The sequence below is a fragment of the Rhinolophus sinicus genome, linkage group LG06 (assembly GCF_036562045.2).
Source record: "Rhinolophus sinicus isolate RSC01 linkage group LG06, ASM3656204v1, whole genome shotgun sequence".
NCBI classification, from domain to species: domain Eukaryota; kingdom Metazoa; phylum Chordata; class Mammalia; order Chiroptera; family Rhinolophidae; genus Rhinolophus; species Rhinolophus sinicus.
The window spans coordinates 68,308,009-68,334,267 of record NC_133756.1 but is presented as its reverse complement, the minus strand read 5'-3'; the positions used below and the strand labels follow the sequence as shown (position 1 = coordinate 68,334,267).

Sequence of the window (26,259 nt, the reverse complement as noted above, 5' to 3'; positions counted from 1 at the left end):
TAACAATTTCAATTTCAGTTATTCTCTGAGACAGATTCCATAGTAGTTAAGGTGGGGAAGGGAGGGTGTCTTCTGTTCTCCATCTTCCTTGTCATCCTTACTGTTTGGTTCTGAAGCCTTTATATTTTGGTTTCCAAAACACAAATGAAAACCTAAAGGATCAACATAAATAAAAATAAAACTTTATTTTTAATAATAAAATTAATGTTTCTAGTAAGGAAAAGATAGTATGTCATTCCTTTAGCAGTACAAACAATCTTTTATCCAAAAGAATACATTGGGTTTTATTGTGTCATTTGTCTGAATACAGACTCAGTGGAATATCTAAATGATACCCTGCTCTGAACTCCAAGTTGAAAGTAAGTTTTTATTATACTTGAGGGAAACAATGGGTTCAGCTGCTTATTGCAAGGAGCAATTGCCAAGGGAGAGTTAAACTCAATTACTGTAACCATACTGAATAAAAAATACTGCCAAGAACAAAAATACGCCTGGGTAAAGACAGCCACTGAATAAAAAAAAATCGACATAAAGCGTATCAAATATTTATTTATCTGGGCAACAAAGGACTATGATACATTGACAGGCTTGGAAACTACTGCCAGCACAACTCAATACAATACAACTAGAACTGCTTCCAAAATGGCCAGTGAAAATACAGAATACCAGGTGGTCCCAAATGTTTGAAGTTTTTTGAACAAAAAGAGAGAGAGAGAGAGAAGAGAATTCCCTAACCCTTGGTTTAAGGACAATACTCATTTATTGCTCAAATGGTGCTTTAAAGGGAGGACAGTGGAAAAAAATTAACTTTTTTTTCTCCCCACAATACATAGAAGAGTTCTCAAACCATTTAAGTTTAAAAATCTTTCCAGGGTCCAATATCAATTTCTCTTTCAGTTCAATGAAAAGCTAAATGTAATACTAATTGTATATAAAATTTTATTTTACTTTTTATTTGTTCAGCTGTTTCATTGTCGTCTTTAACATGCTACAACAGGGCTAAATTCATGAATCCCAGAGGAAAACAAATCCCCCAAACCTTGAATTTCTAAATAAGTACCATGAACCACATGAAGAACTAATAGGGAAGATTCAAAACCCACTAAACAAGAGGTAAACGGGATCACCAGATAAATAAAAAAAGGCTTAAAACAGACTCACCATATTTACAATTCCCATTAAATTACACATAAATAAATATATACAGAGACATGAACACTGATTCCCTTATATAACTGTGAATCGTGTTGCCAGAGAAAGTTCAAGTTGGTCGCTTTACCTTGAAGAGGAAAAACTTCTACAACTGAAGACATGACATGGAACTTCGTGTATTTGTGTTCAAGTTTATTCACAATACTGATAAAAATGTCATTATCCGTTTTGCCTTTTTTTTTAAGTATGGCTACAATCTCAACTGAAGTATGTAAAGGAAGGTGGTGATTCAGTCCCATGAAGCTCATATAATTTTTTTTTTACGTTCTTTTTTTAGAAAAAAAGTTTAAATTTTTTTGTTGTTGCCATTGTTGATTTGGGGGGGGGGCGTATTTAAAAAAAAAAAAAGGTTCACAAACTCGAACAGAACTTTTCTTTGCTGGCTTCACGGCCTGTCCTGTTCTCTTAGGCTCCACATGAGGGCAAATGGGAGTTGGTGCTGACGGGGAAAGTTGAGGCAGGGGCTGCCCCACTGACAGTGGAGAGCAGTCCCCAGACTCCCAGACTGGAGGACTGAAGGTGGCAGCAGTAGCAGCAGCAGCAGCAGTAGCAGCAGTAGGGGTTTGCTGATCCCGGAGCTGTCACCTGCCGGTGGTGGTTGGTGGGGTGGAGACTGAGTGGGTGGGTGGGCAGGGGGGTGGGGAGGAAAGGCAGGGGCCCTGGTGAGGCCTGGGAGGGGGCAGGGAGGGAGGAGAGCCTCACTTTCTGTGTTTCTCCTCTTTGTCACTGCTTTTGGCGCTGTTGTCCGTGTGGCTGTTGGGGTTGTTGCTGAGGTACATTTTGTCCATGGCCTTGAGGGCCTCGGTGAGATAGTTCTGCAGGGCCGTGACCGCGGCGCACACAGCCGGGCTGCCGAAGCCGTGGGAGATGAGGTTGAAGTGGGTCAAGCAGCTCTGGATGCCGGGCTCCAGGATGGGGTTGGGCCGCGAGTTCCCCAGGGGAGATCGGTCCTGAGCCAGCAGGTCGGTGAACTCTTTGCATATCTGTCTGCAGCACAAGGGAAGCAGAGAGAGAGAGAGACGTGAGGCTCCCCTGTGGGCAGAGCCAGCAGCAAAGAGAACCTATCTCAGTGCAGTTACCTCTGCCGGAATCCAGCCGACACTGACCTGACCCAAGGCCCAGAGACAGACTTGCGGTGGCCACATGCTGGGCGACCCAGTGTCCACTAAACATCTCTCCTTCCTTAAACCTTTCCACGAATGTTCCCTCTCACCTCCTCCCTCTCTCCTCTCAGCTACTCCAAACTTCTAATCCCCTTTTCTCTCACTCACACAAAACATCCTAGGCACAGAAAAAACTTCACACATGAGAAGAGAAACAAAGGAGAGGAAGAGGGACAAGTGTCAGAAACAGGAGCCTCTCTTCAATAACCAATAGCATGCAGCCATCAGCTATTCTGTTAAAAATAGTATAGAGACCTCTTCTCTGACAGTCTAGACACCTCAGCAGCAGTCTGTGGGATGAAGTCTCCACTCACTCACCTTCAAATCAGTTGGATGTGAACAGAAAGGCAAAACTTTTCTTGGGATTATTTTGCCTTTTAAAAAAAGGCATGAAAAACCTGTTACTTGGAGATAATTCAGAATGGTTTTGGGAAGAAGAAACAGACATTTCATTTCCCAGTCCATGTCTTTTCCTACACATCAAAATAAAATAAAATTCTCTAGGGAAACTGTAATTATGGATGTGCTTAAGAAACTAAGGGAAGAGAAAATGTTGAAATACAGGCAGATGAGGCCTGCACACTGGAAGCTCTGTCTCTGAACCAGGGAAACAAGGACTAGCGAGGGCCTTGGAGGGGCGGGCAGGGGAGTGTAGGGAGAATGGGGAGCAATGCAGACTGCCTTCTCCAAGGCCAGCTGATATCCACAGGCCAGAAACTGTCCCGCCTGAGGCCTCAGCCTCTGCCCTCTGGTTCCATGCCCTCCTGTGACATGGACTTTGATAATTAAGGGCTTCCAAACAAGCCTTTTAATTTCCAGAAAACATATCAAAACAGTCATTTTCTTTTCACACACCACCTGGAGAAGCCTATTCAGCCCAGGCACCCATGGGAATATAACTTGGGCCATTTTGAGATCTACTTGACATCTTGCCTGTGGGCTAAAACTTCTGGGGTGTGTGTGTCTGTGTGTGTGTGTGTGTGTGTGTGTGTGTGTGTGTGTCACTTTCAAGGAGGGAAGAGAAAGGAAGGCAAGAAATGGGATAAGGGATTAGGGTTGAAACTAGGGCAGATTCTGGCTTGCACATTTTGCAGGCCACTGTTTAATCCTTGCCCTTGGAGAACACTGATAGACAAAAACTGATCTAGGCAAGCCTGTTACCCCTTTAAGGACTTGATTCTGGCCTTTCAGAAACAACATAGTCACAAATCCACACTCAGCTTCAATCAAATCCCCACTATTCCCCACCCTCACACACAATTTTTTTTTTTCAATGAGAAGGAGCAGAAGAGAGGGAATAAATGGAAACACACAAACAATCCTACTGGTGTTTTCCCTTTAAAATAGATTATGGTTTAGAAGATTGTGTTGCGACTTCAATATTTACAACAAAGTCGATTAACACAAAATCAAAGAGAAGAAACGTGAGAGCAGAAAACGATTTTGATTTTTGTTTCTCTTCACAATGAGACACAGAGACCCTGAAGAGGTAAACGCCTTACTTTGTAGCCAGGAGCATGTTTTTTCTTGTCACTTGCTCATTGGGATCGGAATGTTGTCGGTTGAGAAATTCAGCTACTGCTTTGGCAGGAAATTCAGTTTCGCACACGTACCCAAAGTCCCTGGCCAGGTGGACAGCTTCTCCTGGCAAGAGGTGAGAGGAACGAGGTGAGTACAAGAGAATGAAGAGTTGGGATCAAAACTTCCTCCCAAATCCCTTATTTTCTTAACCCAGATGTTGAAGGAAACACAAAATACTTGTTTTCTCATTTCAGGCATTTTATTTCCTTCTCTGTAGGATCCGGTGGATGTAGTTATCAGGAAAAATGGCCACCTATCCTAAAAGGCCAAGATGATTTGAAAATGTAAATCCCATCCACTACCTTCCAGTCTGCTTCCCCACCCTCATAACATTTTCCCAACTTCTCTTTTAAAATGTTTCTTGTATTCCAACCTCACACCTATCAACACATTCATAAATGATATTCATAATTACTCCTCGAGCTTTTCTGCAAGGGAACAGCTAAGGGTTTACATTTTAACTTGATCGCATATAATTATCTGTTCATCCAAACCGATTAACCAAGAGGATTTGAGGGTCACTCCACTGAGTCTGTCTGTGTTGTTGATTTTCGAATCTTTGGTTTTAATTTCCTGAACCAGTTGGTTTTTACTGCAGGGCTTCCTGCCATTAGCTCCAGCTCCGGAAGAACGCATGCGCCAATTAGAGCATCAAAGCCCTCTCCACAGAGCTTGTTTCCATAAAATGGAGCGGATCACAAACAATAACAGTTCTCCAGAAACTGCCTCTGCCTCCCTGCTACACGACTCAACCCCCAAACTCATACTCGCTTTTACACTACCCCCAAAGCCACTACTACCATTTTCTTTGCTTTTATAGTTCTTTTGGGGTATGGAAAGAGTGTTCTCTATGTACTGGTATTATTTTTAATACATTGAATATAATGCTACTGTAGATGAGTTTCTAGCACTAAACAATTGCTTCTTATTTAAGTTATATTATTGCCATCTTTGACACCATTAACAAGTGGTTCATGGGCTTCCTCCTTAAATATATGGCCTTAAACATTGTTTTTAGTTATTCACAAAGCTAGAACTTGAATTTAACTGTAATATATCTCCTCAAATACAAGATATAAATAAAATAAAATGCCTTCTTTAAACATAAAAAAAGCTGCCTGATAATTTAAGTGCCTTTTTTCTTATTGGCATAAGACATTTCCAACAGAACACAAAGTAAAATGCACAAAAGCTATATATTTATTCCAACACACTCAAACTTAAGCCAATTTAGTATCAGAAAAACTTAACAGGAATTTGGAGGAAACAGGAATGTAAGTGGATTCTGGTGACAGTACATCTAGAGCAGGGAGTGAGGACAGAGTTAGCTTTTGTTTTCAGGGGTTTGGAAGCTTGTATATATGTGGTCATGTGTGCATGCATGCATGCGCTGGGTGCGTGTGTCTTAAAAACTGCCATGAGAAACTTTCTGTACTGCTTATATTTCTTTTTTCTTCTATTTAAACAATTCAAAGTCTAAAATAGCTCACTTTCTTCCCCTCCAGTGAAAGGCACAGTTAAAGGAGAGATAAGGGAGCATATGTTTGGAAAACAAAAACCTAAAAGGGCATATAACCCTGAGCTTTCAGGACAGTCTTAAATCAGGATGCAGGTCAAAGATTCCCAAATTAATTCAGGAAGTAATGGTCACGCATTTCTCAAACGCAGATGTCAGAATACCTTAAGTGATTTACTGCTGAGCTCTATAAAGCAGACAGGAACTTGGAGAATATGCAGTTCTTAAATTTTCACAATTGTTTAGGTCAGAATTGAGCTAGGGAGGTGTAATTTTGTGGCAGAGGGGAAGAGGAAAGGATAAGAGTAAATGCAAATAGTTTTCTGACATGCAAGACTTCCGTTCACTTCCTCCTTTATTCTCTGGGAAAAAATGGAACTGCCCAATTGACACAAAATACAACCAAACATCTGGCGACTCAGTATTATCCATTTTCCCAGAAGAAAGTTCCCTTCTTGTTAGCAAGTAAACTCGCTTACCCTCCACTAGTGATGTGAGCAGAGTGACATTGGCAGCTTTACGTCTCCCTGCTGGCAGATTCAATCCTATTTTGTCCAGTTTTTCTCTCAAAGATCTTCCTCCATTTTTAGACTTCGCCCTGTTTCACAAAATATATGAGAAAGGGATTTAGAAAACATTGGGTTACTCTGCATCACATTACAGTCATTGTAACAATTTCCTAAAATGTGCTTTTAAAATGAAGAATCATGCCCCGAGAGATATTTAAGGGAGGGAAATCTAGGAAGGATGATACAAAAAGATTGTAGGAGATAAATGTTTGTTAAACTGTAAAACAGCCCCTGTGTTCAGTTATTATTGCAACTATTATGCCAGCTTGGAAGGTTTTGATTTCCCAACTCTCTAAAAAAAAACACAATAAACAAAAACAGCTCTCACCTCTAGATTTGAGGTTTTTTTTGTGTGTGTGTGTGTTTTTTAAGTTCAGCTGATTACTGTATTTTCCTTTTGTTACAATCACACAAATCCCAATGGGGTGTTTAAATTGTCCTTGTAAGATCTGCTGTTAGGTTGTTCAGAATAACCAAAGTTATCATCACTCTCACATTTCTTGCTCTGGCTTTAGCCCCAATGGGAAATTCATTTCACCAACTGTTTACATGCCATGTCACCAGCCTAACTGGAAATGTCAAATGCTGGTATCAGCGGTTAAAAATTCCACTAATTTCAGAGACAATGAAGGCAGTTCTAAATAGATGTCTAAATAGACTCCCATAATCAGAAAGTGGTTAAAATAAATTGTTTAAATAAAACAGCAAATTAATTAATTTCAGATTTTATTCCCTACCCAAGTGCTCTTTAATTGTGTGGATTAGATTATACTCCCCTAGGTAAACAGTCTCCAATACTGGAGATGGGGGAAGGGGAAGAAAAGGCAGAGGGTAGATTCAGATCTTTGACAGTGAAAGATTACAAAGGGACAGCAAAATGACTGTGAAGAAAAGATTAGAATACCTGATGTTAAAATCTTCAGAAAACGGTTTTACAGGCTTTGTATGGGATATACCCATCAGAGTGGAACTAAGAGTCCATAGATAGATAAATGAATAAATGTCAAAAGAATGAAGTGTTTGGTGTATGTTCTTATTTTTTAAAAAAAGGAAGAAAAATATTGCCTGGGAATGTTCAACACAAAACCCATCACTCACAACGTTGGGTGGGACTCTAAGAGGAGGAAGCCCACAGGAAGAAGAAACCTGCCCTGAAGGAAGATGCTTCATCTCGCGGACCCTTATAAAACCTTATCTGTGAAATGAGTCATTCCGACCTTGTGGGGGTGAGATGAGAGTCCCTGGTCACCTATGTAACAAGCATTCGTCGGTAGCGACTATACATAACGCACTTAAACGTGCCTTGCACGCTGCCCAGCACACATCGGGGACGCCAAACATTGCAACCATTGAAGCCAGTGCCTTGGGCACCAGGAGTCGCCGTCAGGCTGGAGGCGGTAATGGCGGGGGCGGGGGGGGGGGAGAGGAAGAAGGGTTGCGGACTCGAGAGAAAGCCACTGTCTTCCACTTAAAACCCTATTCAAGAGACGGTGGGGTTACCGTCGGAGACCATACACGGAGGTACAGTGAGGAGCCCGAGAAGAAGTTTTCCAGAGCCCGAAAGGTGTGTGCAAGGAGAAAAAACACGGCTGCACTGCGCCCCACGGCTGCAGCAGCCGGCACTGAGCCCAAGACGGTTCTAGCTGCGCGTGAGCGCGGAAAAGGGAGGGAGGGGCCGGAGTGCCGGGCGAGCGCGCGGCCGCGGCCGTCCCATGCGCGCGCCAGCAACCCGCACGCGCGGGAAGGCGGCAGAAAGCGCAGGCGCGCGCCGCCTCACCCCGCCTGCAGCTCCCGCCCACCCAGTTCCACGCTTTTCTCCCCGCCCCTTTCTTTTCCCGCGAAGGGAGGGCTGTGGCGCGAGGCCCGTTTGCGTCGCCGCCCCGGCGCAGGCGCAGAGTTTCCCCGGGCCGCGGGGCGGGGCAGGTCGGGCAGGGCCGCGCCAGGCCTCACCTCCGCAGCACTCCGCCCAGCAGCGAAGCATTGAGACACTCGGGCGGTGAGAGGCGCCGCTGTACTTCCGCCACCGTGACCTTGTACTTCGAGGTGGAGCTGAGAAGGGAGAGACGACCCGGAACTGAACAGAAGACTTCGTTGGGGTTCACGACGCCGCCGAAGAGGTTGTCCTTGTTAATGGGGATGGCGGAGACGGCGTTGCTGTTGGACTTGGACAGGGACACGGGGCCTGCGGAGACAGACCAGGAGGCCGCGTGTGGGCGTCGAGGATCCCTCCCAAGTCTTGCCTGAGTCCGGCTCTCGCCCCGGCCACGGCTGGCGCCCTTGCTTGCGCCGCAAACCCCACTTTTCTTCCATCCCTGCAAATTCCATGGCTGTTTACCTACTTCCTGCCTTATACTGTCCTGGGGATCGAACCTCTGCCCCTTGGTGCGCTTCACCCCGCTGCCGGGAGGCGACCCCACCCAGCCCTGCCAGACAGGCCTGTGCTTCTGCCCGGACCCTTTCCTTTTAGCCACAAGTGCACTGTCTAGAGATTAGAGATGGTCGTGAAATTGTGACCCTCTCGGCTCTTAGCATCCCAGGAGAGTGGGCCCCAGACGAGGTGCTGGAGCACCGGTTTAGAGTGCAGGGGAGTGGGTTACGTTTGCAAACCGAGAGCAAGCTATGTGTACTTGGGAGTTTTTTGAAGTGAGGGTTTTAGTGTTGGGAAGAAATTGCTTCAAAGACCTATAATTAAAATCAGCCCAGAGTTTAGATGGCTAAATCAGCCTGTAAACGAGCATTTCAGTTAAGGCACCAATCTGGGAAGGAGCGGATTCTGTTGTCACACACCACACGTGCCCCATCCTTTTGATAAATAGGCCCTTTCCTATGTTTAGTTTTGAGAAAGACTCGAATTTGGGAAATTCATGACAAGCCCTGTTTTGAATTGGTAGTAAGGATAAACAGGCCTACCATAGAACACCAGGAATGGGATCTTTTGTTGAGCAAATAGTTAGTAGACCTTCTCCACTTAAGCGTCTTCATTGGGAAGGGGGTAGGATATATTACTAAAATTATAAACTCTTCACTGTTGGACCCACCAGTTAGAAAAAAATTCAAAGCCAGCAGAAAGTATATTAACATTACATTTCTCAACACCAATATAATTAAAATGCATTCACAACAGTTTTAAGTACAGTATGCATTTCTATTTTTAAATTCCACATGGAGACATACAATATGTATACATCCTCATCACAGCACTCCTCCCTTTTTAATGGGGGATATTCTAGACGTATTGGGAGGTGGGGGGGGGCTCTAGGTTTTGGATAGATCACTTGTGACATTAATAGCTCTGGGGAGGCTAATAGAGACAATAGGAGTTAAACGAACTCTTGAGAGATTACTAATAAAAGAGCCAATTATCATGTCGACTTGGAAAGAGCATCTCTTAAGATTTATCCCTTGCACATCTAATTTGACGTGACAATGACTTCACAGATGCAAAAATGAAACTTTAAACTAGCTAACAATATACTGATTGGGGTTAGAAATGAGAACAGTTTTATATAGCATCATCCTCTGGTGGTGCCTAGAATCCTGAAATGTAATATTGCCACCACAACAACAACAACAACAAAAAAAGCTGTGAATAGCATTTTATTTCTACTCACTAAATACAATACAATATTACAAATCCATCCAAATCACTTGACGCTTTTTTAAAAAGTTTTTCCCCCCCCGAACAATTATGCTAACAATCCTGACATCTTCAGGATGCTAATTTTAACCAAAAGCCAAATTTTTGTTAACCTAATTCACAAAGTTTAAAAACCCTTAAACAGCTAATGAGAAATTAAATTGAAGAACATGGAAGGTTTTTTTCCCTCTGCTAAGGAGTGCTTTGCCTTTTTATCATCTGCCCTTATATTAATATTAAATTATTTGCACTCTTTTAGCATGTTACACTTCTTACCTTTCTTAATTACACTCATGGCCACTCGCACAATAGATTAACGAGTAAACTACTAAAACGTGTCAAAATTGAAATGCCACTTCCAAATCACTTCAACTATTGCACATTTCATGTGTTTGTCCTTATATCATTAAATTAAATGGTCAAATCATGAATCAGAACAAAGCTAGCCTGTTGCCATAACTAACCTACTGAAAGCCAATCATTTAAGCATTGCTGTTCTATGCCTGTTTGCTAATTCTGAGCCTTTAGGAAAATCCTATTTGAAAAAATAAATACAGCTCTGCAAGTTCTTTTAAATAGCACTATGCCTGTAAGGACATGCTTGGAATGCAGAAGGAAATGGCTTACCTTTCTTAATTACAGTTTGATCTGGGATGTTAATACCCGGGTCTTCTACATGCTGCAACAAAAGGATACACATGCATGTAAGTGTGTAATCAAAACAAAAGGAAATGAATATTCTGTGCAAGATGGGGGGAGGGGAAGGTGTAGAATCCAAATTCCCCCCATATAGTGACATTTATATATAAACATCTCATCTTGGCTTATTGGAATTTGGGGCTTTGCAACTCAAGAGGTTTCACTGCACACCCACGGCCAATTTCTCCTCCCCCAGCAAATAATCCACGGTTGAAGGAGGTGGGGGTGGGGAATAAAACTTTCTTTGGAAATTAAAGCAAGTTTTGGAGCACCTAATCTTTCTCACAATCAGCTCAACCTTTTAAAATGCACCTAGCATTAGTTTGGCGCCTCAGCGGCTTCGGACTTTTAGCGATTCCAGTGCTCAGGAAGCAAAAAACAGAGAAACACAATAGAAATGACAGAAGCGGGAGTAACAGAGGAGTGTTGGAAACGTTTTAGGTGGGGTGGCAAAAAGCAAACGCATATACACACCTTCACTTACAGAAAAAATGAAAAGAAAAATTTTTAAAGGGCTACTGCCTTAGCTGGGTATCAGATAAGAATATGAAAATGAAAAACACAAAAAATGTTTGAGGTTGTTTTCCTGTTGTCCAGCAGCAGATTTGTTGATGTGGGTTTCTTTCTTTTCTTTTTTTTCTTTCTTTCTTTCTTTCTTTCTTTCTTTCTTTCTTTCTTTCTTTCTTTCTTTCTTTCTTTTTTTTTTTTTACAGATGGGTGAGTATACGTGTATGCCAGAGTCAAAACGTGATTAGAAAGTAAAATGAAATCATGTTTTCTAATGCAGAAACTGACAGGCAATATAATGTCTGGCTGTGTTTACAAATTAGCACCAGGGCTGCTGAGATAGAAGATTTCGCAATTGTTACCAAACACAGGCATTACCATTTAAAAAACTATTACTTCCTTCTCTAGTCTTTGTCCAACAATAATACTGATTTGAACATTTTCCATTCTGTCTTGGATTTATGCTCCTGTTAATTGTGCCTGATCGCTATGATTCCGGGTGGATGGTACTAAGTTGCTTTATTACAGGTTTTATTATACTCAATGCTCTCATTTGTAACTTGCCTAAAGTGCTTCTGGATTTAAGTATAATTAAATTGAGAAATGTTCAGAAATGACTACTGCTGCAGTTCTTGTGTTTTAACTATATGGGGAAATATGATCCCTTTATGCATGCACCCTAAACCCATAAAGTAAATGTAGTGTGGCATAATACTTTTATTTGTGTTATTTCTAGACCTTGTCCATACAGGGAAGACTGTTAAGTTTAAAACCCCACTGAGATATTAATGATTAAATAATTTTCACCATCGATTTGATTTTCTTAAATATTTAGCAGTCATTCTTATTAAAGGTTAACTGTTGCAGCAATGGGGAAATTGAAAGCAACCCTTTTCCTGACCCAAATTCCTTTGAAAGAATTTTTTTTTCTTAAAAGTTTGGGAAGGGAGGGGGAAGAGCAGCAACTGGATTTCCTTGTTTTTATTTGATCATTTGGTTAATTTTTTTCTACTGACCAATTTCACCACAAAGTGTGACTACACAGGTGTTAAGAATTCACACCAGCCACTTTGGAATTTTTGCAAAGTAGAGCGATTGTAATTCACAGTAGTTCCAAAAGCTTACCACGTTATTTTGCAATTCAAATATTTCCAAAGAGCCGGCTAGAAAAAGGATTCTAGAAAAAGGATTCGGAGACTCTTTGGGAAGCGGAACTAAAATGACCACAACTTCCAGGTTTGTTTTTAAATTGCTTTTTTCTCAACTATTGCTCCTCTCATTTTCTTCCCCATGAAATGCACTGTTTAGTATCAGTTTCTGCAAACAGCTTGGAACACACACACACATACGATGCTTACTAAACCCCACATTGGGTTAAGTGCCTACTTTCCTGCTTTCCATGCAAGTCTGCTAAACATAACCAACAAATTTCAGTGATTAACTGGGCTAAATGAGAGATGTAATAAATTTTCTATTTTCCTATGTAACATAAATAATGTTTTAAATTCACCAAGCAAGCAGGTAAGTTCATCTGACCATTTTCTTTGCAATCTAATGCAGTAATCATTAAACTGTCAACGGACATATTGCTGCAATATTTGATGCAGTAATTTGAAATAGCATTTTAGCAAAAATCACATCCAGATACATTTCCTCTCCAAAGAAAAGCAGCATTAACAGAGCCTTTACAGCTTTAATAAAATTATTGGCTTGTTCTAATTCCATTTCAGGAAGGTTGTGAGGAAACCATAAATATGTAGAATTGAAGCAGAGATGCTGGTTTAAATTTAATTTCAGAAAGTATTTTCAAATTATCAATAGCCTGGTTTACATTGTAAATAGTAAATGTGCTAATACCATGCTTATTAAGAAATCATTTTTAACTGCATTTATTGATAACCGAATTAGAACTCAAATAATGTATTGCCCAATAGTCTCAAAACATTTAATTTAATATGGGGTGTAGCAGGTTCTGATAGGCATTGGGAACCCAGCTAATGATTTATGAGGTCAGCACTTAGCACCCCTAGGAAGAGAAGGCTGCGTTTTAATGTCCCTCTGCTCGGATTTGCTACTTAACTATTCTTTAATCAGAGTAGGGTATACACATAACTTTCAGACATGACTAGTGCTTACAAAATCCGGTAAAAATAATTTTCTTAGTATGTCTTTTACACGTTCTTTAAAATTACTAGGGCATTTAATGAGCTCTTTCGGTTGAATTTAACATCCTTTTCAGGACAGGGAGAAATTACCATGCCAGACTCAGCAGTGGATTAGATCCTCTCCTAATCGAAATAGTTTACTGTCTTGGAGAGGGTAAGATATTGTTAACGGTGACATTTGTCTGATTTATTTGTGTTGGTGGAAATGGTAATGCAGGCATTGTTTGGAGGAGCTCCAGGAACCATTGTTCTAGGGGCAGAACTCTCAATTTCTTTTTAATTTTTTAATTCGGTTGTCCATGTGGGTCCTGAAAGCGCCTGCCCAAAAACTAAAGTGACATTTTGAAAAAGTAAACACCACTGAGGAAAACCCGGGCCCACCGGCTGTATGTTCCCGACATCTTCTCTAGGGGTGGGTGAGTAGGGGCTGCACTCCCTGTCGAGCCATCCGCGCGGCCTCTTACCGGGACATCCTCGATGGCATGAGGTAAGGAGTGGATGGGGAGGTCTCCGAGTCCTGAGCCAAGCCCGTGTGGGCCGTGCAGAAGGTCCTCGTGTCGCCGGTAGTCCCTGCGAGGATCCAGGCCAGACAGCTGGTGGGGCAGCCCCCGGTGCGTGTGCAGGAGGCCTGACTCCTGGCTCTGCCTCTGGCCGGGCCAGCCCGGGTGCTGCGGCTGCGGCTGGGCGTGCAAGGGGTTCAGGCTGTAGGGGTCGTTGACGTGGGAGTAAGGATCTTGCGACTGGGGATAGATAGGCTGGTAGGGTGGGGGAAAGTAGGGGGGCTGGAAGTCGGCATTGGGGGTGTGGGACAGCGGCGGGGCGCTCGTGTAGGGAGATTGACCTACAGTGCCCAGCTGGGGCAACCGTGCAGTCCCGTTGCTGGTGCCGTCGTGACGGTCCTAGAAGAGAGCGAGAGCAAGGGGGAAGAACAAGAAATCAGGCGTCGAGTTACAGCTTTCCACACTAAATCCACTCCGCAAGACTGGGTGGGAAACCGCCCCTTCCCGACGGCAGGCCGCCGAAAGAAATGAGCTCTAAGTTGTTCATTTCAGAAAATACCCCCGAAGTGAAACGGGCCCTTCCAAAACTCAAGGAATTAAACTGTGCAACTGTGGAGGCATAAAAGAGAGTCTCCTTAACCTTTTCTTTCAACGGGGGGAAAATATTAAAAAGGGCCTCCCAGAATACAGCCCGTTAAGCTGGGGCGTGAAACCTCCCTTAAGCAAGATTAAAATTCCTGCCAAATATTAAACAGTAGAAGCGGCCTTTTCTTTCCCCCGTATTTGAACTTGCCTGCTAGTGCGTTATTGTTTACCCTTTTCCATTTATTTGGAGGGAAAAATCATACACGTTCAAAGACTATTGGCATTTCATGACTATTTAAATAGAAACATATTTTGTAGAGGGGCTGTAAAGAAAGCACACGTTCAAATTACCAGCTTAAAGAAGGTTTTAACTGCAGGTTGGGGGTCTGTCTTTTCCGCTTCCTCAGTTAGGAGCCTTTTTCTCCACAGGGTCGGTTTATGATATGAATGGGGAGAAGGGGACTTCAAGTCAAGGTTTAAAATAGAAAGATTCAGCCTTATTGGGTTTAAAAGAGAGAAGTGCACCCCGGGGCGGAGGCCCCCGCCCCTTTCACCCCAGCCCCAAAGGGCAGAAGAAACGCATGACTTTATGTTCCTCTATTGCAATTCACTTGCAAAACAAGCGAACAGAGTTGGTTCCAGGGAATGCCCCGGCCCCGAGGGTAAGGGGCACTCTGGGCTGCGTTTTTACTGCAAACGGATTAAGCTTCAAATGTTGAGCACATCTCGAGAACAAGTGAAGACGCAAGGAAATAAAGATGAACGTGGAGAGAAACATGCCTTGGGAAGTAGCTGCGAGGTAGGTCTGCGCGCGGGAGAGGTGGAGCGGGGACGCGGGGTAAAGCATTGGATTTGAGAATGGAAGAGAGAAAAGTGGAAAGAAGAAAATGCAAATGGAAAGGGGTGCCCTGATGGAAACCTGGGCGTGAAACCCGAGGTTTTGGGCAGCTCCGTAGCACCAGGTTTCCAGAATAGAATTCCTGAGGAAACAGGGATGGGGTGGGGGATGGGACTCACCATAGCTGAAAAACTGTGAACTAACATCTGCGAAGAGTCTGGGGTAACGAGTCAGGGTGGAAGAAACCAAGCAAGCCTGGAGAGCCCGGCTGCCCCGCCGCCCGAGTACGCCCCACACAAAAGGCGCCGGGAGCCCCGCGCCACCCAGAACTCCAGTCACCGCGCCGACGCTCGCCCGAGCGCTGGAGCCCCGCTCTGGTCCATCCGAACTTGAACCACCGATTCGAGCGGCGCCTTCAGCTTGTCGAACCCACGGTCTCTATCCTGCCGTGATCGGTTATGATTCAAAGTTCCTTAGAAAATGAAAGGCCCCAAAAAAGGAAAAGAAAAAGTGTGTGTGTGTGTGTGTGTGCGCGCGTGTTCCTTAATCCGTGTCTCCCCCTCTTTTCTTAGCGGCGGCTTCGCTTGAGCTTCTAATAACCACGCTGGGCAGCGTTCCTGGAGCCTCCTAATAGCAGATATTCATGACTATTAATATTACACGAATACTTAATAAGGGAAGAATGCCTGGAAATCGAGCGTGAAGCGGAGAGGCAACTCGCGCCGGAGCCGGCTCTCAATGCAGTCCATTGACGGGAGCCTCAGTGTAGCAAATCGGAGGTGGGGAGCGGGAGCGCGAGAGACAAAAAGCGGGCGAGAGAGGGAGCGGGCGAGCGCGCGGGGGGCCGCCGCGCGGCGTCTGGCGAATCACAGGGAAGGGGCAACATTTTAAAAGGTTGCAGGGCATGCAAAAGTGAAAGAGAAAGAGGGAGAGAGGGAGACGAAGGGAGAGAGCGCGGAGAGGGAGAATGTGTCTGCGTGCGTGTGTGAGAAAGAAAGTGTGGGCGAGGGAGAGGAGCCCGGAGTGGGAAGAGGGGAGGGAGGGAAGGAGGGAGAGGCCGAGAAGAGGAAGGGAGGGAAAGAGGGAGGGAGGGAGGGAGGAGGAGGGGGCCGAGTCGGAGCGCACGGAGGGGGAGGCCGCGGGGGAGGGGGAGGGGGAGAGGAAGCGAGAGAGGACAATCGGACCTAAAAGACTGGGGCAGACCTCGGGATACCGTGGGGGCCGTGCGTCGCGGACAGGAGCTGCCGGCGACCGCGTCCAGGCGTTCATCCGGCTCTCGGCACCCGCGGTGTTTCCCCGCCCTCTCCGGCCGCGGGCTCCTCCGCTCCGCAGCCGGGCCTGGGACTTGGGATTCTGCTGCCCGCTGCCGCGCCGCTCCTCCATAACTCGGCGCCCCTCCCCGGACCGGCCCTCGCCTCCGCCGCGGAGCGAGTTTCCCTCGGACACCCTGCGCTGTGCTCTCTGCGGCAGCTGCCGCCCCGCCCTCGGCTCTCCAGGGCAGGGGCTCGGGGACCAAAGCCCGGACGCGGCCCGAGGCAGGCAGAGATGCGAGGCGGCCCAGCCTGGGCGCTGCTGGCACGGGCTCCCGGCTCCCGGCACAAACCCGTCCGACTGGCTGGGCCACTCCCGGCCGACGCCCCCCCTGATGACACTGCTCGCTCTCTCCCAGCGCGGCAAGGCTGCCGCCGCTGCCAGTCTGCCCGCCGGGTTGTCAGAACAAGCGGCACCTCGCCTCCTGCGTGTCTCTGCAGAGCCCCGACATAATTAGACAGCCCCAATCCGGCTCGGAAACCCGAAATCCCTGCTCCGGCGCTCTCCCACCGCAGTCAAAGTTATCGAAACAGCCTTCACTCTATTCTCTTCTTCGTCTCGTTTCTGTTTTCCTTTTCTGCCTCACACACACATTCACATGCGCCCCCTCAGGGTCTCTCTCTTGGGGTGCAAATTCATCGCCTCCCACCTAGGTCCCATAGGCACCTAGCGCGGCGTGGAAGTTCGGACTCGGCGCTGGAAGCTGGGTTTCGGCCTTCGCGAAAGTGAATGCCCGAGCCCCGGGCTACTGCGGCGACCAGGACAATAAACCCTTGGAGACTAGGGGCAGAGTTTCACCTCGACTAGTTCTCAAAGGTTCCCCCATCCTGAAAACAAAGCAGCTGGTCTGACGTGGGTGTCTGCGCCCCGCACTGCGCACCACAGGAGTCCCCAGAGAAGCGCGCGTCCCGGTGGGATGTCACCCCTTGCCCCATGGGGGGCGGGGAACGGGGTCAGACGAAAAGGAAGGGCCCGGGAAACGAGTGAGATTTCAAATAGTCTACAGAAAGAACGGGGGAAAGGGACGGTGACACAACGTTCACATAAAACCAGGTTCTGATTTCAAGTGAAGACAAGACCCCCGCCACTGCGTCCTCACAGACCTTCACGCCTGGCTTTCCCACTTCAAATGCCAAAAAGAAAAAAAGAAGAAAAATAGCTAAAGCAGGGACTCCCACCTATTTATTTAGGTAATCTCCGGCGCGGCCCCCTCCATCTTCCCCTCCCGTGAATCATCGGATCATTTCAGCCGGGATTGTGAGGGAGGTTGGGGCGGCGGCCGCCAGGCCCGGTCCCAGCGCCTCCCGCGGGCGGACCGGTGGTGCTGGGGCTTCCCCGGCTGCCCCAAGAAGCCGAAATCCAGAGACCCTGGGCTTTTAAATGGGTTCCAGTGCGGCGCGTTTTATTGGCTCGGCGGGCTCTCCGCACTGGAGGTCGCATGCAGCCCCGCCAGGATTCACACGGTCTCACAGCCGAGTACTGGGCTCCTGTAGGGGCAGATGCGTGGGGACCCGCAGCCAGCAGACTCCGTGTGGCTCAGTCCTCCACCCCCACCCCAGGTATGCGCCGACCAAGTAGCTCAGAGGGAGAAGCGGCTTAGAACTTCTTGAATATTCAACGTAGACTACCTGCGGCGGGCCCCGTTGTGATTTGGGAGATGAGTGCTCTCAAAGTGAACCCGCTAACTAGGAGATACAACCCAGGCTGAGACCGAAGTGTGCGGACCCCTTCTCCAAACAGAAATGAGCCTTTTAAGAAAGGGGGGCGGGGAGGATGGAAGGAAGGAAAAATAAATAAATAAAATAGGGAATATTAAGGATCAGAAAGGAGGTTAAAAAGGGAAAAGGGTTTTTTCTCTTTCCTTTCTCTTCCTGGTACTTGGGCCCCAAGAATCTCGCTGGTGAGACACGCAGAGTGCACAGGCGCGTGCCCAACTGCCAGCAATTGCTTCAAAAAAATCCATGCTTGTCTCTTCGCTCTACTCTTAGACACAGCCAATATTGGTCAGAAAAAGGGAGAAAGTGGGACATGGGCTTCCAAGGAGGGAAATGAAAAAGGGAGCGTCCAACATCCTCCCTCTCCAGCCTCTCCCCTGCCTTCGTCGAGCGAATCCGAGAGGCGAGCGCTGCGCTTGGGAAAGTTTGTCTCACCCGCGTTTCTCAGCTGGAGGCGAGAAGAGGAGGTGCGGGAAGGTAGAGCTCGGAGCCTGAGGCCGCAGGGATAACTGAGCCAGCGCCGCGCTTACCTCGCAGTCCTCGTACTTGATATTATCCGTCAGTTTCCAAAGCATTTTCATGGATCGGCGTGAACGGATTTGCCCCCTCTCCTCCTCGCACCCAAGTGGAGCTACTCTCTGGGTAAGCGCAAAGTGCAGGCTGCGACGGGGAGCGGAGGAGGAGGAGGAGGAGGGAGGAGGAGGAGGAGGGAGGAGGGAGAGGAGGAGGAGGGCAAAAAGGAGGAGGAGGAGGGTGAGAAGGAGGAGGAGGAGGAGAGAAGGGATAGAGCTCCCGTGTGCGCTCGGAGATCTCCCTCTAATGGTAGAAACTTTTCCTTTTTCCAGCTCTTTACCAACAGCCTAATCGCCTCATTAGCATATCAACAATAGTCCAATTACTCGCCAGCACCACAATCTGCCGCCGGCCGCTCCGACCCAGGTATAAAGGCCTCTTCGAGCCGCGAACTTGCTCCTAGAGCGCACGCTTGCCTGTGAGCCGAGGAAATCTCCCCTAGCCCCGCCGCACCCCCCTGTCCTAACTGTGCCGCCCCCCCTCCCATTCCTCCCCACTCCCCTTCCCCTCCGTCGCCTCCTCGCGGGAGATGCCCTGAGCAAAGGCCGGACGCTGCGCAGGGCCCGAGCGGCCGCGCCTGGGGCTCGGCTCTCAGCACCTCTTCCCCACCCCTGCTGCCACTAACGGCGCTGTCCTTTCGGCCCCGTCCAATTTTATTAGAAATTATTATCTCTTTCGCAATTAAATATAACCACCAAACCAAGACCAGCGAAGTCACTCCAGGATTTTTACTCAACAAGAGATCGCCTCCGCTCGGGGCAGCACCACCTCGGGCCGCAGTGCCTTGGGAGTTTTATTGGCTTTGCACTTTCCTCCAGGTTGGAGATTTTGCCAAACGGTTCCAGTCGCTCGGCTGGGGTTTGCGATCCTTTAATTGCCGCGTGTAAAATAAAAATTGTACCCTGAAAAGGTTACTTAACAGCTCTGGGGGTTAAATGATCTTCCTCTCGTTTGTATGTAGCTAGGGCCGAGTGATACATCAACATGGTGTTTGGGCTAAGGGTTTCCCGGATGCGAGGTGCACAGGACACAGAACTCCCATGGAGACTCACAGTCGCTTCTGGAGTTGAGCTGAAATACTGACATGTATGCACTGTGTCATGCATGCATCAAAATAAATCGCTGGGAACCAACTCTTCGCTGTGCTAATCTGCTCCAGTTTTCCCAAGATCCCCCTTTTTAATTAAAGCAGGAAGAGTTCCTTCATGATTTGGTGATGTTACTAACGCGGGCGCACTCGCCGCGCAGTGCCCGGCTGACGCCGAACCCTGAGGCCCGGCAGCTACCCCCTCATGCAGGTTGGCCAGTCTAGGCTATCCTGCTCTACAGGGGAGCCTGCTCGCCCCACCGGGGCTTTGTATTGTTTTCTTCTGTTTTAGTGAATTTTTTTAAAGGAAGAAATAAAATACAAAGATGTGGTACTCGAAATACAAAGTAATTAATTTCTCTGGCCGAGCTTCTTCATTTGTCCTCCATAAAAAAGTTTCGCTCTGTCTTTTTCCCACTCGAACACAGCAAACTCCCCAACAAGAGTAGGTCTCGCCTCAGAGCTGCTCTACTAACGACCCCTGTGCCTTCTGGGCCTGTTTTCTGCAAATTCCCAGGCCTCCCAGGTTTCCATACTGCGAACTCGAAGTGAGGTAGAGACTGTTGAAAATCTGAGCGTTCCCTAACAGGTGGAAAAAAGGCAAAAGCAGAGAGTGCCCCTCTCCCCCCACCCCCAGCCTGGAGAAGAGAAATTCTCCCTCCAGGAGACCGCAGCAAATATCCCAAACCACGCAGAGGAGGCCAGAACCCCTCCCCCACAAAAGTTAGGAAGACTAGGGCTAGAAGAGGGAATCAGAGCCCGGGGACTCCCTCCGGAGCCCTGGGTGTTGCCCTGCCCTCTCTGCCCTCCCTGAACTCTAGCACGGTCTCAGGGCTGAACCTAGTTCTCCGCTCCCCACCTCACTCCACTCTGGAAAGTCAGCTCTAGTGCTAGCACCACTCACTCTGTGGGGCTGCCCTGGGGTTCACCTCAGCGGCTTGAAGTCGGGAGATGGGCCGCCAGGGGGACTGACACCTTCCCAGCGGTGGCCGCAGCCGCAGAGCGTGATCTGTAGGCCAAATCCTAGGCCTGGGAGCATGGATTTTCCACCTCCAGAAGTCACCACAGCGTGCTTAAGGGAACTCTTAAGTTTCGCTTTCTTTCTTTCAGTTTGTGGGCTGAGGAAGGCATTGGCCCTTCATCTTTTCCACGACCCCCCACCTTGCTGTCCCGCGCCCCGCAGATCTCCGGCTCCGCACCCGCCGGGGCTGCTAAACTGTTGTTGTATTCCCGCCGAGGGCGCCTTTGAGGTGCAGAGTGGGGCCTGCGGGCTCAGCGCCGCCGCCAGTGTTATGGGCACTGAAGAAAGGCCAGGGCAGGCACCCCGGTCGCCCCTGAAGCCAGCGGAGCCGCGTTGGTGTGAGCGTCATTACCACGACAAGTCGCTCGATTGCATGTCAATGCTGCGGCCTCGCCGGGACCCCAGGACAGCAGCGCCAGGCCTGGGGTTAGAGGTGGGGGTCCAGGCCCGATTTGGGGGCGTGGGGAGGACGTCGGGGGGAAGAGCAAGTATCTGTATGAGAGACAGAGACACCAAGAGAAACAAAGAGACGGCGAGGGGCCACAATGACTCTATTCTCTCCAGTTATCACCACCCTGTGGGACCCCGGAGCCCAAAAGGCCAAGCTCGGCGGAGCATCCCGCCCCTCCTGGTCCCAAACCTGCATTACCCCCACCCAGATCCCCGCAGGAGCCAGGCCCATGGTTCACTCCTTTCCTCTTCAGGCTGTAATCTAGCTGCTTCCGAGCCTTAGTCGGGCCCACTGGAGGCCCAGACCCAAACCCTGCCTGCGGTCCCAGCGCCTTCTCACTGCAGAGGAATTCTGCAGCAGTTTTTCCGGCTTACAGAGGAAACCCGAAAAACCTCAGCCAAAGAACTTTACCCAGTTTTCACCCTCCAGAAAAGAGAATGAAGGGCCCTGAGGCCCACAGAAGCCAGGGAGAAAAAGGTGTGCATTCCCAGGACTTGTGTTTGGTGTGGGATTTGTATCCTTAAACCACAAAGTTAGTGTAACTTTGGGGGAGGAAGTTTCATTTAGTGATATTTAACTGGGGGAAGAGGTATAAAAGAGCTCACGGTTGATAAACAAAACAATTGAGTGCAAGGAAAGAAATATTGCAATATGACTTCCTTTCCCCAACTCCAGGGAATGTGGTGAAGACCGGACTTCTCCGAACTTTACTTCTAATGGCCTAAATCTGAAACAAGCGAAAGAATTCGCCCCAGAAGGAGCAGGGCCTCGACTTTTCTTTGGCAAATCCGGGCGTTTGGTTCGAATCGCCCTACACACTTAGGCGAGCAGAACCTCGCCCTCATCAGGCCTCGCTTTGCTGGGGCGAAAAGAGAGCCCCGGGGTTCCCATTACGAAATCGACAACAGGGGAGAGGCTGCTACCCTCACCAACCTGGCCAAAGCCGCCCTAGTTCCCACAGGGGAAACATCTGGAAGTTAGAAGGAGAGCGCTGGGCGAATGCTCTCGTGGCCGGGGTCCGGGTTCGTGGTTCAGGGCGGGCAGGATCCGGAGCCTCGTTGGCCTTGTGGTGCCTGCGGCCTAGCAGGGCCAAGTGTAGCAAGCTTTGGTTTCGGCAAATCTTAGACCTTCTTCTTTATCATCCACCATTCAACCTCCATCCAGTCACCCCCATCCGCAGCCCAAGCGGAGAAAACTGGCTTCAGGAAGCGGACTGAGAAGCTAAACTTTGAGCAAACTCTTTGAAGTATGTCCGAAAAGAACGTGCTCGCCGCGCGCCTCTCCGGACCCCTTTCCATTCTCCACACCGCCTAGGTCCCAAAACTTGGAGGCACAAGGAGAGACAGGTGCACCAGAACCCCACCTCACGCGCAGCCCTGGGGTCTGGGGCAAGACCCAAAGCGTTGCAAGCAGAGAACACTCATCACGGCGCACCGCAGCCTCCGCCCTGCGCCCTCCCCACTCCTGAATTTGTCATCCTCCCCAGTTTCTACTTGGGGTTTGGGAGAAGGCTGTAGCGCAAACCACAAGTGACCCCCAGGGCCACTTGTAGAGCGTACGCCAAACTTTCCCGAGCGCCGGGCCCCGCGGGCAGCGCACGTTGCCCCCAGCGCAGCTGCCGCCGCCTGCGCGCGTTTTTCCTGTCCTTTCTCTCCTGGGAACACTCCTGGGCGCTGCCAGGCGCGCCTCACCTACTACTCTCCTGCCCTGGGCCACGGCTCTTCCTCTCCGCCTCCCCCTCCCGCCCCCCGCCCCCGCTCCACCCCCGCCCACCTCGGCCCCAGCCCAGTCAAACCCCCGTACCTGCCAGTCCCCCATTTTGGCAAGTATGGACATCGCGGCTCGACGCTCCTGGCGACTGGTCCCCGCCGGGCATGGGCTATAGGGCTCGACCGGGCCCGCTCCTTGGAATCGCTTGGGCAAATCCTCCTTTTTTACCTGCTCACCAACATCTCACCTGGTCATAAAGAGCTGGGTTGCTACCTGCCGACGCATGCGCGTTAGCCCAGGAATTCACTCCGCCAGCCCTAGTCCCAAGCGCCTCGCGGAGCTGACCTGGGAAGTGATGGATTTATAGCCCGGGCAATCTCGCCATCAGCTCCAGCTTTTCCCAACAGCCCCAACCCGCTTTCCCGGTCAGTCCCTGACCAGGGAACCGAGGCAGACTGCCTGCTGGGGTGTGCTGGGTGCGATGTGAGCGTGAGTGGCTGTGTTTACGCACTCAAGCAATAGGGGCATCTACACTCTTCCCATGGCTCTCCTCCCCCTCGAAACTTTGGGGCTTGGAGAGTCTCCACCCCGAGATGGGGGGGTTGGAGGGCAAGGCCCGGAGATGGGGCCAGTCCCGATAGGTCCCGCGCATCTGGATGCAAGCGGTGGGGGCCAGATCCCTGTCCCCGGTTCCCCACCGGCCCACGAGGTTCATTCAGAACAGTCCCGAGGTTCAGCACAGTTCCCGGCCTCGCAAATGCGAGTCGGCTACCCCCAGGGGTGCTTCAGCGTCGGATCCCAGATCAAAGTGTTTCTCAGTAGGTGAAGAAGTTCACGATTCTGTTTCATTTCTCGCTTCTGGATTTAGTCTCCTCCCACCGCAGACACACACACATACACAAACACACACACATGCACACTTACGTGCACACTCATACACTTGTATTTAAGTCCACCTTCTCTTCCTTTCACAGTTCCCCGCCCCTCCCCCACCTATCTATGCCTTCCCAGCTCTTTATCTATTTCACTAAAAACTTTTAAAAGGGAGAAATGGGGGCGTTGGTGGTTGTGGGATGGGCAACTGAGGTTTGGGCTGGGGTTTGCTTTCCCATGACAGATAAAATCACTCAAGTGATTTCACCGCTGCTTCTAATTAGAAGGGAGCTTTAAAAGAAGCCACAGGATTTGGGGCTCCGAGGAGCTCACCTCCCCGGCAGGAACCACACCTGGCTGGGAGGGAGGCGAGAGTGAGGAGCCTAGCCTCAGGCCGCGCTCGCCGCGAGACCGTGCCAGGTCCATCTCGGCAGCCACGAGATCAAACTGTCCAGGGCTGGGGCCTGGGACGACTGGGGCAGGCCCAGTTACCCTCCCCGGCTGCGGTCGCGGGGACCGGGAAATGAACAAAGAACCGGTTTCAAATCGTCTTCTCTGACTCGTCAGGCGAATGTGTGTAAAAGGTCAGCTCCGCGCTGAGGAGTGGAAATCTGTCCCCACACCAAGACCTCCCCTTTCTAACCCTGCGTTTGTGCCTCTATCCATGATGGCCTGCGCAGATGGCCCTGCGCCCTCACGGCGTTCCCAGGGATAGTGTGGTGGTGTCTCTCCAAAGAGTCACCATGTCGCCTAAGCATTTTAATTGTCCCCGGTCTAAGGGACTTTTATCTCAGTGCCGATTCTCTTGTTGATTTGAAATTTTCTTGGACCTGCCTTAGAACCTTGCTCAAGTTTTGACTTTTGTTTGTGAGTGTTTTTTTTTCTTCTGAGAACCTTAAATAATTAAAATTAGGGTGTTTTAATCCATAAGCGTCTACACTTCACTTTCCCGGCTTTTTCCAGGTTATCGATTTAGGTTGGTGAAATCCGAATTCTTCAAAGTCCAAGACTCTCACTGGGGAGAGTGACTGTAGTTCTTTGAGATTCCGGCGGGAGGCGCTGTGCTCTCAAAATGAACACGACTTCAGGCCCAGGCAACCACGCTTCTCCTGCGCGCTCGTGGACGAGAACCGGAGAGACCTGAGACCCGGCTCTCTGGGTCAGGCCAAGCCAGAGAAAGACACGCGAGCGTGTGCGAGGGCTGGGTGAGGCGCGAAAAGTGCCATTTCCGACTTCGGTACTTTTTTTTTATTTTTTATTTTGGTGGGGGCTAGTGTGCGGGAAAGAAGCGGCAAAGCTGCTACGTAGTGTTGTTAAGCGGGAGACCAAGCCTCCGCTTAGGGTTGGATGGAAGGGGACAGGAAGATTTGGAAGGAAGCAGCCCAAGCCTTGGGCTTGAGGGCCCTTGGTGTCTGCTCAGTTGCTAGGGTCACCGGCGGAGTTGGGGTGGATAGAGCGGAGAGAAGGGATGAGGGACTCGAGGAATCCGAGAGCAGCCGAGAGCTAAAATTGAGCTTTGGAGTATGACCACTTGGGGTCCAAACTCTGCTCTGTCATTTACATTTATGGGCTGAGTGATCTAGGGCAAGTTACTGAACTTGTTTGAACCTTCATTTGCTCACTTATAAAATGGGTAATTTGTTGTGAGAATTCACTAGGAGAATGTCCGCAAAGCGCTTAGCACAGCACCTGGCCCACCTTGTGTTGTCAAGAAACACTGTTGAGCCTGATCAAGGACGGTCTACTCCGCCGGTCCCCCACCCCCACCCAAGACCGGTTCCATTCCAGATGTGATGTCAATTCCATTGCTTTCTAAGGGGTCAACTGCAAGTCCCGCTACTCCCTCCTCAGAACCCTTGTCTCCCCAGTTGTGCTCGCTCCCCCTGGCTCCCCAGACACCCGCTTCACCCCTCAGGGCCTTTCCCCACCCTTACCTCCTCCCTAGCCCCACTCGTCCGACTCTGCCGCCTCCGGGAGAGAGCCGTGGCAGGGGAACGGGAAGGGGGGGCGGATGTCTCCCAGCTTCATTCTGTGCCCATGCTCCAGTCAGCCCCCCTAGCTAGCCAGCTGCTCCCAGTGCCAGGGCAGGCCCAAGGCCACTAACTGCTTTCGGCGGCCCGCCTCAGCATCCAAGCGGTCTCCCGAACCGCGGCTTCTGGCCTCCTGCGAATCAGAGAAATAGCGGCTTTTTAAATAAACTGGGTTAGGACAGGGAGAGCATCAGGAGATCCCCCCCCCCCATACACACACACTCACACAAAGCAGGTTCCGTAGTTAAACAGGTCCTGGGATTCTTGGCCCAATAGGAAACTTTTCTGTGCACCGTTCAGTCTAGACCTGAACTGCGGGAAGGAACTGGATGAATTGGTGCCAGATTGCCAGGAGCTCCCAGCTTCAGGTAACGCTGAGTTCAGGCTCTCTGAGGCCCCTGGTCTTGCGGGATATCCGGAGGGAATCTACTTCTATCCTGTAACCCCCCTCCCAGTTCCGTCAGCCCCCAAGTTGCAGTTGGAACCGTCTTTCCCTTAGGGTAAAGCTCTGCTTGA

At 49.0% G+C, this 26,259-nt stretch overlaps 1 protein-coding gene and 1 long non-coding RNA gene across 5 annotated transcripts; one reads left to right on the top strand and one right to left on the bottom strand.

The window, feature by feature from the left end:
- Positions 1-347: 347 nt before the first annotated feature.
- Positions 348-23,081, bottom strand: TFAP2A (transcription factor AP-2 alpha). Of its 4 annotated transcripts, none has more exons than XM_074335244.1 (8): positions 22,934-23,081; positions 13,891-13,948; positions 13,514-13,751; positions 10,306-10,357; positions 7,992-8,223; positions 5,952-6,070; positions 3,878-4,019; positions 348-2,199 (listed from the first exon to the last, which is right to left on the bottom strand). In XM_074335244.1, exons 1-8 carry the CDS (start codon positions 23,004-23,006, stop codon positions 1,911-1,913), a joined length of 1,203 nt encoding a protein of 400 aa, XP_074191345.1. In that variant the 5' UTR covers positions 23,007-23,081; the 3' UTR covers positions 348-1,910. The 4 variants fall into 4 exon arrangements, with proteins under 4 accessions (XP_074191345.1, XP_074191342.1, XP_074191343.1 ...); XM_074335241.1 differs by lacking the exon at positions 22,934-23,081 and adding an exon at positions 18,529-18,660 and having other exon boundaries at positions 348-1,797; positions 1,915-2,199; positions 13,514-13,948; XM_074335242.1 differs by having other exon boundaries at positions 13,514-13,948.
- Positions 14,779-19,992, top strand: LOC141572152 (uncharacterized). Its single transcript, XR_012497328.1, has 4 exons — positions 14,779-14,933; positions 15,545-15,751; positions 18,272-18,640; positions 18,844-19,992. It is a non-coding gene; the product is annotated as an uncharacterized LOC141572152 (long non-coding RNA).
- Positions 23,082-26,259: the final 3,178 nt, after the last annotated feature.

Bases quoted from the DNA above. Each gene is read 5' to 3' on its own strand.
- TFAP2A (XM_074335241.1), bottom strand. From the start codon at position 18,579: ATGAAAATGCTTTGGAAACTGACGGATAATATCAAGTACGAGGACTGC. The intron at 10,358-13,513 runs GTAAGAGGCCGC...CTTTTGTTGCAG, and splicing joins ATGCCATCGAGGATGTCCCG to CATGTAGAAGACCCGGGTAT. The intron at 8,224-10,305 runs GTAAGCCATTTC...CTGTCTCCGCAG, and splicing joins TCAAACTGTAATTAAGAAAG to GCCCCGTGTCCCTGTCCAAG.